Source organism: Amphiprion ocellaris, chromosome 8 (genome assembly GCF_022539595.1).
Source record: "Amphiprion ocellaris isolate individual 3 ecotype Okinawa chromosome 8, ASM2253959v1, whole genome shotgun sequence".
Lineage (NCBI taxonomy): Eukaryota > Metazoa > Chordata > Actinopteri > Pomacentridae > Amphiprion > Amphiprion ocellaris.
The window spans coordinates 7516868-7529786 of record NC_072773.1 but is presented as its reverse complement, the minus strand read 5'-3'; the positions used below and the strand labels follow the sequence as shown (position 1 = coordinate 7529786).

The 12919-nt window shown below is 39.0% G+C and overlaps 1 protein-coding gene across 5 annotated transcripts in view; it reads left to right on the top strand.

Annotated features, from left to right (window-relative positions):
- The window catches only part of LOC111588280 (paired box protein Pax-7-like), a 107219-nt gene extending 102299 nt beyond the window's left edge, over positions 1 to 4920 (top strand). For all 5 annotated transcript variants that reach the window (XM_035943074.2, XM_035943073.2, XM_035943072.2 and 2 more), the window contains one exon: positions 4191 to 4920. In XM_035943074.2, coding sequence (XP_035798967.1) covers positions 4191 to 4306 — 116 coding nt within the window. In that variant the 3' untranslated portion in view covers positions 4307 to 4920. The remainder of the gene's footprint in view (positions 1 to 4190) is intronic.
- The last annotated feature ends 7999 nt before the right edge of the window (positions 4921 to 12919 follow it).

Genomic DNA, 12919 nt, shown 5'->3' with positions numbered 1-12919 from the left:
CTGTCTAGGTGACTGGCATCTTGGCAGGCAGACCAGCCCACCCATAGGTGCTCTTCTTTCTCTCATTTCTCAGCACAAGAGTGACAGCTTCCTTTCTATGCACACTAGCTTCTTAACTGACATGCCTTACTTATCTCCTCCCAATAGCCAGAACACTCACACATGTACACCCACACACACCATGTCACATCACATCTGTCAGCCCTCCCCTTTATAAAAGAGAAGTTATCATCAGCTGAACCAAGGAGGGATAACATCCACAACTCTGAGAGAAAATATGCTGAGCATTAGCGTCAGTTTTCCAAGAACCCCAGTTATTCTAGTGACTACCTGCCTCGCTGTCTTTCTGTCTGTATAAGCTGTTGGCTGCTTTTGTCTGTCTGTCAAACACAGTGTCCTCTTGTCAGTCTGTGTGATTGGATGTACAACAAACTGCAACAATACAATACATGTTAAAGAACCAGTGTGTAGGCATTAGTGACATTCGGTGATGAGGTAGCAGATTGCAACCAATTGAATACCTCTCCTTTACCAGTTGTGTAGGAGAATCTAGGGTGGCTACTTTTACCTAAAAACATGAAATGCGCTCTATAAAGGCAGTGTTTTTAGACTACTGTAGAACTCGGGTAGAACCCATGTCAGACTCTGTGGCAAGATCCACTCTCTAAGCTAACAAAAACAATAGAAACAATTTGCAGTTGTAGATGATTGTACACTAATGAAGACAATTTCATTGAAAAGCCTTCTATATTTCATTCTAGAAATCGCTCTGCCTAAATTCTACACACAGGTCCTTAAAAGGATTAAAAGTAACTTAAAAGTAGTATTCTATATGTTTTTTCATGTCATGCATAGAACCTAACCAATAATGACTCTATCAATCTTACAAGTTGCAGTATAAAAGCCTGTTATGCCTCATTCCTCGGTGCAGAAAGCTCCACTGTTGTACAGAAACTGTTAATAAGACGTCATTAAACTATGTTGTTGTACTGAGCGATGTGTTCACCCATAACCTTGAACACACACACACGCACGCACGCACGCACGCACGCACGCACGCACGCACGCACGCACGCACGCACGCACGCACGCACGCACGCACACACACACACACACACACACACACAAACACACACACACACACTGTAGTTTGCTTTGATTAAATCACACATACACTGACCAGTCGTGACATGACAGGTGAAATGAACAATGATTATGTCAGATTCCACCTGTCAAAGGGTCAATATGTTCGACAGCAAGTGAACAGACAACCGTGTTAAAAGCAGAGAAAATGTTGAAGTTTATGAAGTAACTTAGAGGCTTTGACAATGGTAAAATTATGATTGGTAGACAACTGAGCTAGAGCATCTCCAAAACAGCAGGTCTTGTGTAATGTTGCCAGTATGGAGTTGTCACTTCCTGCCAGATAACCTGCAGCAAACCTGATTCTTCAGAACAGAAATCCCTAAACCAATGAGTGATGATATGGTAGCTATGCCCATCTTTTATATACAGCCCATGTGTCCACTGCCAAAGCTCTGCCAATGGGCACAAGTGTCAGAACTGGACTATGAAGCAATAGAAGAAGGTGACTGTTTCTGTACTTTTATGCCACAGCCTGCAAAACTGCAGTTAGTGCATTATAAATGTAGCAAATCCAGAAATCAGCCACCAAATTAGTTTGAAAGAAAAACAACAAATAAACATCAGCATTATCTTTGAATGGCATATTAACATAGCATCACAAATACCTAAATATTAAGTTTGCCTTAACATATGTGTGTTATACAGTAATGTAATTATCAGAAAGAAAATAGACTGCATTGCATCTTTTTGCATGAGGAAACCATACCTCTATGACTACATTGTCATTTTCATGGACACAGAATTAGAAAGGCTACACTGATTCCATGAATATTCAATTATTTACCATTTTAACAACTTCAGTTTTCACTTTTTATTTATTATAAACACAAAAAATATTGCCTGAACATTAATATATTACTTATACACCAGGCTTAGTGAAAATAATACAAGTACAACAAGCACCACTTTGTTTATTTTCTCCATGGGCAGCTCTATTGTTACTTTTCTTTGTTGCACACATTTAGTATTGTAGCTTGAATACAGTTCTATGCATTGAACTAGATGAACATCATCATAAAAGTAGCTGTGAACACTGGAACTTTCTCAGTTTTGGACCCATGGTCTGTGTCTACCTGCAATGTCTGCATCATGGCTCCACATGGAAAAGAACTGTCCGAAGAATTCAAAAATCTGATTGTGAGACTTCACAAGGATGGGAAAGGAAGATCAGTGCCCATCAAAAAAATCAAGCAAAACATGGTTGCAGGAGTACTCAGTAGACAGGCAGTGACCTACAGCACCACTAATCAGAGCTGTCCACCTAAAATGATACCACGCATAGTGTGCCACCTTGCACAATCTAGGTCTGAAACATAGAGGGGCAGGCGCTTTTGATTTCTGGTTGTCAGTGTAAATCACAGTTTGTGGGACAGCTCAGACAGTGCGAAGGACATATATGCATAATGCCCGCCTATATGAACAGCATCCAAGAAATAAAGCCTTGCACGGTCTTAGGCACAAAACTGAAAGATGAAATTTTGCAGAAGAACATGAAAAGAAACTAGATGAATATTGGAAGCATGTTCTTTAGTAAAAAGATACATGTGTTCAACTCTGGTGGGGTTCGGCATGTATAGCATGAACCCAAGCAGGACTATGAGAGTGAATGCTTAGTCCTAGCAGTAGGTTGGAGTGTGATGATATGGGGCAGCATTAGTGCAAAAAGGGCTGCAGAAATGACATTTATAGACTTATATTTATAGGCACCATGGATGTCTGACAATGTAACTCCCAGTCGTCAGAAGTTTGGCAGAAAAGGAATATTTCAACAAGTCATGTTGCTCAGAGTTGTACTCACTTCTGTTGTATACTGTAGAGACACAATGTAGAAGGACTACATTTGGATTGGACCAAAATAGACCAAATACAAATCTTGCAGGAGCAGTTGGTTTTAATTGTGCTGTGGGTGGAAGAGGGCAAAACAAACTGCAGGTCCCGGGATTTACTGCAGCCAGAAGCATGGAGTCCACAAATGAAGTTGAAAAGAAGACTGAAACAAGTTTTTACAATACCAAAGCAAAGTATAGCAGGTCATGTTGGGATAAGATTTTTAGATGTTACTGTCAAAGTTGGAAAAATAAGTGGATTTTGTTGTGACAAATGTCCAAAGTGTTGATATACAGGTACAAATCTGCCACCTCTGAGTACTCCTAGGTCACATATATTAAAAAAGACACTCCAGGGCTGCTCAAGTGTGTACTTACTTCCTAAGAATAACAAGTTTTTATGAATGTAATTGTAATTTTGCTGTGTGATTACTAAGAGGTGTGTATCTCTTCTTAGTACTACATGGTAAAATGACATGTTTTCCTTGTGGAACCAGAGAAGACACAAAATTAATGGAACTCTACATTGTGCATGCATAAATGTTTGTTGGTGGGAAAGGAGTGGAGACACAAATTTTAGGAGTGGGAAGTAATGTTCAGACATTCAGCTGGAGTGGGAGTAGGGTGAAGAAAACAGTCCCTCACAGCTCTCCTTCAAACTCCTCTAACAATTGCTTGGCAACAAGCATACACTGATCAGCTACAGCATACAAATCAATACCCGATAAATGTGTAAGTCCCCCTTGTCCCACCAAAACAGCTCAGACACATCAGGGCATAGTCATGGGACCTCCTGGGGTGGCTGAGCTAGTCTCTGACAATAATGTAAAGCGCAAATGCCTTAACTTTGTCGCTGCTCCCTATACCAACACTCTGGTAACCTGCTGGCTGCTGTGAAACACAGACAGGGACTCAACCCTCCAGGTGCCTGACATGAACATTACTGATATTTCCCCAAAGAGACTTTTTTCCTTTCTTTTAATAATAAAAAAATCAATTTCCACTACATGAAATGAAGTACACAGAAAATGTTCAGAACACAAAATGGGATGACTAAATGCAATTTCATTTGGAACATTATTGATTTTAACCAGGCTAACTTCAAAATTTGCTTAATGTTGTCACAGTAGACACAAACAGTTGAGTGTCTTGGCAGGTTTGAGAGAGGATTCTAGTAAATCATCTTTAACCCTCTGTCCTGTCTTCCATCTCCTCCAGCTGCTGTGGATTACCTGGCAAAGAACGTCAGCCTTTCCAGTCAGCGCAGGATGAAGCTGGCTGACCACTCAGCTGTACTGGGACTGCTGCAAGTCGAGACTGGCCAGGCCTACTAGCACTCGCCTAACATAATTAAACATGCTTGCATGACATCGGGTCACCAGCACAACCAACCCACATCTTTCCTACAATGCTGATCTTCCAGACAGCATGCAATAGTGTGGCACAGATTGACAATATGTTGGGCTGAAATTTAGATTTTTTAAACTCTATTTTATTTTTTTAAACTCTATTTTATGTTTCTGGTTCTTCAGGGTTTAAAGTTTGAAAAATGTAGCTGTCCAAGCTTGAAACATTCCCCATGAGACCAACCAAAAACATTAGAAGAATTTCAAGTGTTAGAAATAAAACTCTGTTTTTTTTTTTGCACCCCTTTTTTAAAAAAAAAAAAAATTATTATTTTTTCAATATGCAGCATCACAGTGTTTAGCTTTACTGGAAGACTATTAATGAGTAATTTAAACAATTGCCATGCAACAATTACTCAGCCAATCAATTTGAGTGTAACTTGTGACATTCTACCTACAATTAATTTCACAAAACCCAAGACAGATGTTTATTATTAAGTAAAAATATCATCTGCTCCTAAGTGCTTTTACACTGCAAGAATGTCCACAATGAAACAACAGCAACAACAGGAAAACAGCTAAATCTCATATATATATATATATATATATATATATATATATATATATATATATATATATATATATATATATATATATATATATATATATATATATATTGGCTGTTCACAATGCATTTTAGGGCAAAGTTGAAGCATTATGAAAAGTGACATAAATGCGTTTTGTCTTCATTGATGGTACTCAGAATGAAACCTGTTTGCATCCATTGTTTCAGTGAATTGACATTAAATGCAGTTGTTCAGACAAAACATTTCCCTGGAATTAAGTCTGAAAACAGCTTAAGCAAACACAAGTCACTTCCTAGTCTCCATAATTCATTAGCATACTTTTCTGATTGTGTTGTCAGACAACTTTTGAATCATGAATGCTACCTCAAATCCATGTGTTGTATTTCTGACTACATACAGATGGGTGGTCGGAATTTTAAACACTGGATTCAGCAAAAACAATGTTCGAAGCTGCTGTCATGAAGTAACTAGCTCAGCTAGACAAATTGGTCTTGGCTTACTTTATTGTTCCAAGTTTTATTTTTATTTTTTTTTTAAACTTAGCTGGTCAGCTAAATATGAGCACAAAATACTGGCAGCAAACATGGGTTGACCAAAGCACACGTGTGTCAGTATGTCAAGGGAGAATAACACCTCTGTACCATAGCGGTATGGATTAATTCAGCCATTCCTGAAGAGATGACTGTTATGTAGTCCCTCCCACCAACAAAGACCTCCTGAAGAGCTTGGCTGTAGCTGGAGATGAAACTCTTGATTAAGCAGCTGACATTCAGTGTGATGTTCACTCCCCACTTGGTTGGATCCAAACATTTCTCCAGGCACTCTGTTTCTCATTTGCATTTCTTTTAATTCTAGTTCATTTAATGTCTACTCCTTGCAGTTATCTAAAAAACACAGTCACTAGGTGGTAGATTTGAAATGGGTCTTGTTGAGTCATATATGCAGTTACATTTGAACTAGGTAACAACATTTGTTAACTAAACACCAAACAAATGTTAACAAGCCTATGTTTGAATCTTAAAGTGTATTCCACACTACATTTCACAATTGAGTTGCAAAAAAGTGAGCTGAGAGTTAAATCGGAGTTTATTATAACTTGTTGACTGTATCAGTTCATGAAGGTAAATGCTGAAATAATGGATTTTATGAACCTCAACTACAGGAAGAACTAGGCCCTCACTATTGACTTATATTGAACAGACATACCTTTACAGACATATAATTTCCTCATGAGTATACTATATCAGGTTGCAGTTTAAGAATCCTTCCTTTATTCTGATAAGCTCCTGTGTTGCCCCTTGTACATTTCTACAGTACATCCAGTAAGCGTTTCTCTTTTTTGGTGTTCATTTGAACACTATTACACTACATCAGTTAAATAAAATTATTTTGGATACATGTTTTTAAATTAAAGCCTCACAGTAAAGAGCTTAATGTAATTCTTATACATCTACAAATATCTGCAAAAAGTCTTTATTTGCATTTGCACTACAGAAAATAATTACTGAGTGAAAATGGTATTTATCTTAATAATAATAGAATAGAAATGCTCAGTGTTTTTACATAACCATTATTTGAAAACCGGCTTCCTTTTAGCATTTGGTATTTTAAAAAAAAATTGTGCTGCTTAATCAAAACTCATAATGTGGTTTTCAAACAATTTGCCATTAAGACAGTATTAATTTACATCAACATGAATTAGCATTTTGTCATAGAGAAATTACAGATTTCTGTAATAACAATCTCATAAATGATAAAGCAATGGGTCATACAAGTACAAACTTCAAAATAAACCAGTTTCCTAAAGGATTCCTTTTAGAATGTGAAGAAAAAAGAGGAAATTAATTCTACCTGTACTAACCACGGGCTAAGTTCCACACTATTCCACTGCCTCATGCCTTCCACAGGAACTACTGCTTTGCTCAGGAGAGGAACTATGCTAAAAGGATGCCACTATATTAAGCTTTGTGTACTGCTTCTTTGTGGAAACCACTTAATAGCAAATGGGATGGAGGACAAACAAAGACTCAACAGAATCATTCCATTCATAAACAATCCTCGATCAATTAAAATACATCCGCTTTCTTAAAATATAGTTTTAACTTTTACATTTTTTTTCCGCTTTTGATGACATTCCAGAGAGACATACAGTGTTTAATCATTCTATTGTGAATTTTAAGATGATGCCATGAAACAGAACTAAGAAGTTTGAGTTTGATGAATTCATTTGCATTCCACTGGATACTAATGCCCATGTATTCATATGGCAATCATCATTTTTATCCATCTGCATTGCTACAAGAGCCATGAAAATCCTATTGGACAATAATTGTGTTAACCTTCTATCTTGTGTAAATATATTTTTTCACTGATAGCAAACCAACCTCAACCAAGGAGAACATTCAGTATTAAATGTACAGATAATGTTTTATTCATACCCGTCCTGTTTACTTCTTGGTCCTTTCTCTGCTTGTTTTGTTAAGTTTTGAGTTTGGCATGTATTTATCTCACCATAGTATAATTTATTCTGCTGTATGAAGTATTAGACTAGTGACAAATTTATATTGGCATTTACTCCCCTCAGCCTCTTGGTGTGTGTAACACTGGCGTATCTGTTTGTTCATTAAAGCTCTACAAGTGGACCGAGACCACAGGGTTGTGTTGACTGAATTTTTTGTTGTTTGTCGGCAGTGAAATGAAAAAGGAAGGTTGAGTAACAGAGGAGCATTTATTCATTTTTTTACACAAACGTTTACAGATTCAGAAAACTTTATTTGTCCCCAGGGGGCAATTAAATTGACCTTATTCAGGATCACAGATTGGAAGGATATACTGAGGATGGACAGACATCAGCACCATCCTCTACCATTAACAGGCAAAAATTAGTAAAAAAGACAATTCACCTGCAACAGAAAATATTCATTCTGCTGTTTTGCTAACTGTTCAAGTGTAAAATGATCTAAATTGACTTGTGATCATTTATGCAAACAAATATCCAGATGCGGAGATGTTCAGCAAGCCAAAGTCATGTAAACAGTGGCTGACATTAGAAGGTCTCATTCACTTTGACCTGCCACATTCTCAAAAAAGCAAAAACAGCTGACTTCTTGGCTTTTTGGCTGTTTGAAAGAGCCATACAAAGACTGAATACAGCCTTTAAGATGTTTTTTTTCATCAGATGTCCATTTTCAATCCATCATTATACCTTATACTGACCATGCTGTCTAACACATCAGTGCAAAATGTCCCATAGGTGTTAATTTAAGCTGAGATCTTGTGATTATGGAGGTCATGGCATACATACATCAGTTAATTTTCTCACTCATCAAACAATTTACTGTCTCCTCGTGCCTAGTCTGACTCACCTGATCTAGACTGCAGTTACATGCCTACAATTTCCCATTCATTATAGACAATGCTGTCCTTCCCTTGTGCTGTATGCATGTTTCTGTTTTTAAAATCCATATTGCTATAGGAAGAAATAACTACCTCCATGGAGCAACAGAGGGGTTTGTGTGTCCCTGGGATCCTAGAAGCTACGTTGTTAGGGGCAGTACCCACTAGTAATGTTTCCCAAGGTAAATCAGTGATAGGGGAGAGTGATTCACAGAACCCCTATGACTTGGCCTACATTTAGCTTCAAGACCATGTTTGGAAAAGGGAGACCGGGGCCTCCTCCTGGATCCAGTCCTAGGTGGGAAGTCACCAGCAAATGTCTGGTGGCCAAGTCTTGCTCCACTGGACGGAGCCAGACACAGCCTGAAAAAGCAACATGGAAACATCACCCAGTAGGCCCACCAGCTGCTGGGATCGGCATAGTGATGGGATGTGATGTAGGCTGGGCAGTGGGCATGGGTGGGCACCAAGGCATGGTGTTCCCCGGCATTGTAGACTGGTTGTTGGGACCTAGAATGTCACCTCACCGGGGGGAAGGAACCAGAGCTCGTGCAAAAGGCAGAGTCGTACGAGCTAGATAGAGTTGGGCTAACGTCCATGCACAGCAAAGGTTCTGAAACCTAACTCCTGCAAACCTTGGATCTTACCCTTTCTCGAGTTGCACAGGGTGAGAAGTACCTCTCTTTGACTAAGTGCCACGGTGTCGTCTGTGCTTATGCATCAAATGTCAGCACAGAGTACCAAGCTTTCTTGGAGTCTCCTGGAGTCCTGGAAGGGATTCTGCCTTGGGACTCCACCATCCTCTTGGGTGACCTCAACATTCACGTGGGCAATAATGGAGAAACCTGCAGGAGGGTGACTTGGAGGAACGGCCTGCCCAGTCTGCCTCATGCTATGTTCTGTTATCTGAATTTTGTACTACTCATGGATTGCCCATAATGAACATCCTGTTTCAGCAAAAGGTGGCTCATCTGTGTACTAGTACCTTTAACCTAGTATCATTGGCCAAAGGTCGATGATCAACTTTGTGGCTGCACCTGAATGTCTTGGACACTTGGTTGAAGAGAGGAGCAGAGCTGTCAACTGATCATCATCTGGTGGTGAGTTGGTGCAGATGGCGAGGAAGGTTACCAGACAGACCTGGTAAACACAAAGGTGTAGCGAGGATGAACTGGGAATGTCTGGTAGAGGACCATAGGTATCAGGGAGCTAGAAGGGCTGCAGCTGCAGACTGGGCTGTGGTTCCCATATTCAGAAAGGGGGTCAAAACACTGTGCTCCAAATATTGAGGTATTACACTTGTAAGCCTCTCTAGAAAGTTTACTACAGGCTGCTCAAAAGAAGGCTTTCACCCATTGCCAACCCTTGGATCCAGGAGGAGCAATGTGGATTCTATCCTGTCAGTGAAATAGTGGAACAGCTCTTGAGCCTTGCAGAGTTGCTCAGGGGATCACGGGACCTTGACCAGTCAGTCCACATGTTTTTTATGGACCTGGAGAAGACTTATGACCATATACCCCAGAGGGCTCTGTGGGGGCTACTGTGGGACTATGGGGTACCAGGGCAGCTACTGAAAGCCATCTTTTCCTTGTACTTCCAAAGTGAGAGCTGTGGTCATGTCCTTACACAACGTCAAACAAGTTTCCAGTGAGTTTCAGACTCTGGTGAGGGTTGCCGTTACTTGTCTCTGATCCTGTTTGTGATATTTGTAGATGGGATCTCATGGTGCTGCCAGGGTGAGGAGGGTGTCTGGTTTGGGAACCTTAGATTGGTTTCTCTGCTGTTTGCAGATGATCCAGAAAGTGGTGGATTGCTCCCTCTGGAATTCACCCACAAATTATGTGAAAGTGGAGCATGAGATGGACAAGCTCATTTCGTCAATTGCCCAAGTGTGGGAAAACTTCAATAATAATTTACAAAAATTTTGGATAGCTAAAGTAGACAGCACTAATTTGATGTTGATGTAGAGCTGACTGATGCCCCACTTAAATTTCATTTAGCTGTTTTCCAAGCACTGTTGTAGTCATTCACTAATAGTTGGAAGAGGTTGTTTTTTTTTTTGTTTTTTTTTTTTAAAGAAAGGAACTGTGGTAACCATAAAGTGGATTATCTGGTACAGCACAAATTTGTCTTCCTGAAGGACAACCAGAAGCTGAAGGTCTTAATCCACATCTAACAGGAAGGTTTAAAAAATATGATTGCAGATTGCATTTGCAGAAGTAGTAGTAGTAGAAGTAGTTCTCAACCGAGAACAGCCTTTCAGGATCCTAAGCATCTTTCTGTGAAACTTATTAAACCAAAAAGCACTAAGATTCATCTAGATAATGCGGTAAAATTGGGGCTGCTCAGCAGAGTAAACCTAGGTAACCAAACTGACAACTGGGGAGAACATGTAGCTCAGCCAGATTATCACACATGTAAACATCAAAATAGTGAACTGTGTCAAGTTGTAAAATTGTGTAATTTTCTGGTTTCTCATCTGTCCAATGCAGTTGTCACTCTGAAAAATCCCACTGAAGGACCATACAGAAAGTTATGTGCAATGAGTATGTAGTCTTTCTAAAATTAAGCAAAACAAGAATACATTTTAAAAAGTGACCTATAAAAAAGAGGACGCCTGAAGACATTTAATCAAGGAAGAAGTCTTATCCTGTTTAGTTCAAATAAAACCAATTCAACTAGTGAAAAATATTTTGAAAAATAGAAGCAGTTACACTCAATAAAAAGATCACGAAAACTGCAAGATTTTGACAGTAATGTTTTTTTTTGTGCTCAGCCTTAGTATTATCACTCTGACCGAGAGGAGAAACTGCCATACTGTGATTAACGGACATGTCTGTAGAAGTTCAACCCCCACTGAAGCAAACCCAGGAGCACTGTGCACTAGGAGTACTGCTGCGTCAAGCACTGAACACTGTCACAATGAAAGCACTTACAGAGCCTTACATCTTCCTAAATCCTATAATTATTGTAGGATACATTATGTACCTGGACCCCAGCTGTCTGATCACCACAGTAAGGGGATTGCACCTTTTACAATCAGCTTAGCGGAGACAGATTGTAATGATTGGCTAATAATATCAGCCCGTAAGTAGTGTGCTTAAGCGGTGTGAAACAGACAGAAGAATAAATGCAAAATAAATTGCTAGATCCCTCCTCCCAGCCATTGTTGTTCACTGTTGTTCTCTCCATTCCATTGCAGATTTCACTTCCTTGAACAACAATGGAAAGTGAGACATGGTGTCTTTTTTTAAGTCTGATTTCTTTGATGTCTTATCGCAGCAGTCCACTTCATGTATGATTACTTAGCTCTGCTGTAGCCTCTGCTGTTTGGCACCCCGCTCTTGCACCCTGCCCCCTCATTCGCAGCCCTCCACCCATTTTAATCTCCTCATTCCAGTAGCACTTTGAAATTAAGATGGGAGGAAGCCGGGTGTCTTACTAACCTCTCTGCTTCAACACCGTGCCCTCAATCTGCCTCATTGTGGAAAACAACTTTAGCATGTCTAAGCTGACAGCAGCTCTAAAAACCTTGGCTTTCAAAGGTAACATAAGTCACTGATGCCAAGCTAGTGCCACAAAGCAAAAATGATGCAGATAAATCAAAAGTGATTAATATCAGAGCATGTTGTGAGTGACTTATGATTGAATATTGAAATATAGGACACAACCTAATATGTAACTTATTAAACAGTACTGCTCTTAGTTTTTGTTTGGTTTTAAATAGTAGCAGCATAGAAATATTGGCATAGATAAATGCCAAGGTGGAACCTCTAATATAACAGCACATTGCATTTTATCACATTATGCAGTTTAAAATTAATATTCACTTTGAAACTGAAGAAAAATTCTACACAAGTTATTGGAAATGCTCCTAAAAAATAATATTTAAAGAAACATTTATTCTTGTTGTTCAAAACTCAAAAGAAAAAAAGCTAGTGATCAACAGACATGCAAAAGTACTTGAAGAAAAAATATTCTGGAGCACTTTGTCATGACTGCAGACACAGACTCCACCATCCTGTTTACTTGTCTTCACCCAAGCATGATTTAGGCTGTTAGAACTGTCAATACACAACAGAATGTTCTCTGATAGTCATAGTCACTCCATTGCTCCTATATTTAAAACAATTCCGTGTACCACTGCTGTTATAGTAACATAATGTTACATCACATCCCATGACATCTCATGCTGTTTTCTGGTTGATTTTCTATTTACATAAACTTCCATGTGTGATTAAGAAAATGGCTCAACCTGACAGTACAGACTGCAGTTCCAGTCTGTAAATTGTTCATTATTTTCCAAAACAGAAGTAAAAATGCATTTGCTAGTGATGAAGAGAAGCCATGTCAAAACCATTTTCATTTATAAGTAAGTTTTATTTTATTTATGTATTTTTTTAAGTAAAAATACAGATTGTGAAGTTCAGAGAGAGGGTTGCTGGGGCATGTTGTGATTAAATTATTCTGTGTCCTTTAGAGTTTGAGATCCAGCAATTTTGTGCTCAGACATCTGACAAACTGGGTCTACTCACAGTACTGACATCAAAATCCAGTAGTGACATGAAAATTAAACAGTGGTAATTAGACGATTGAATAAAATGTTGAAATGATAATG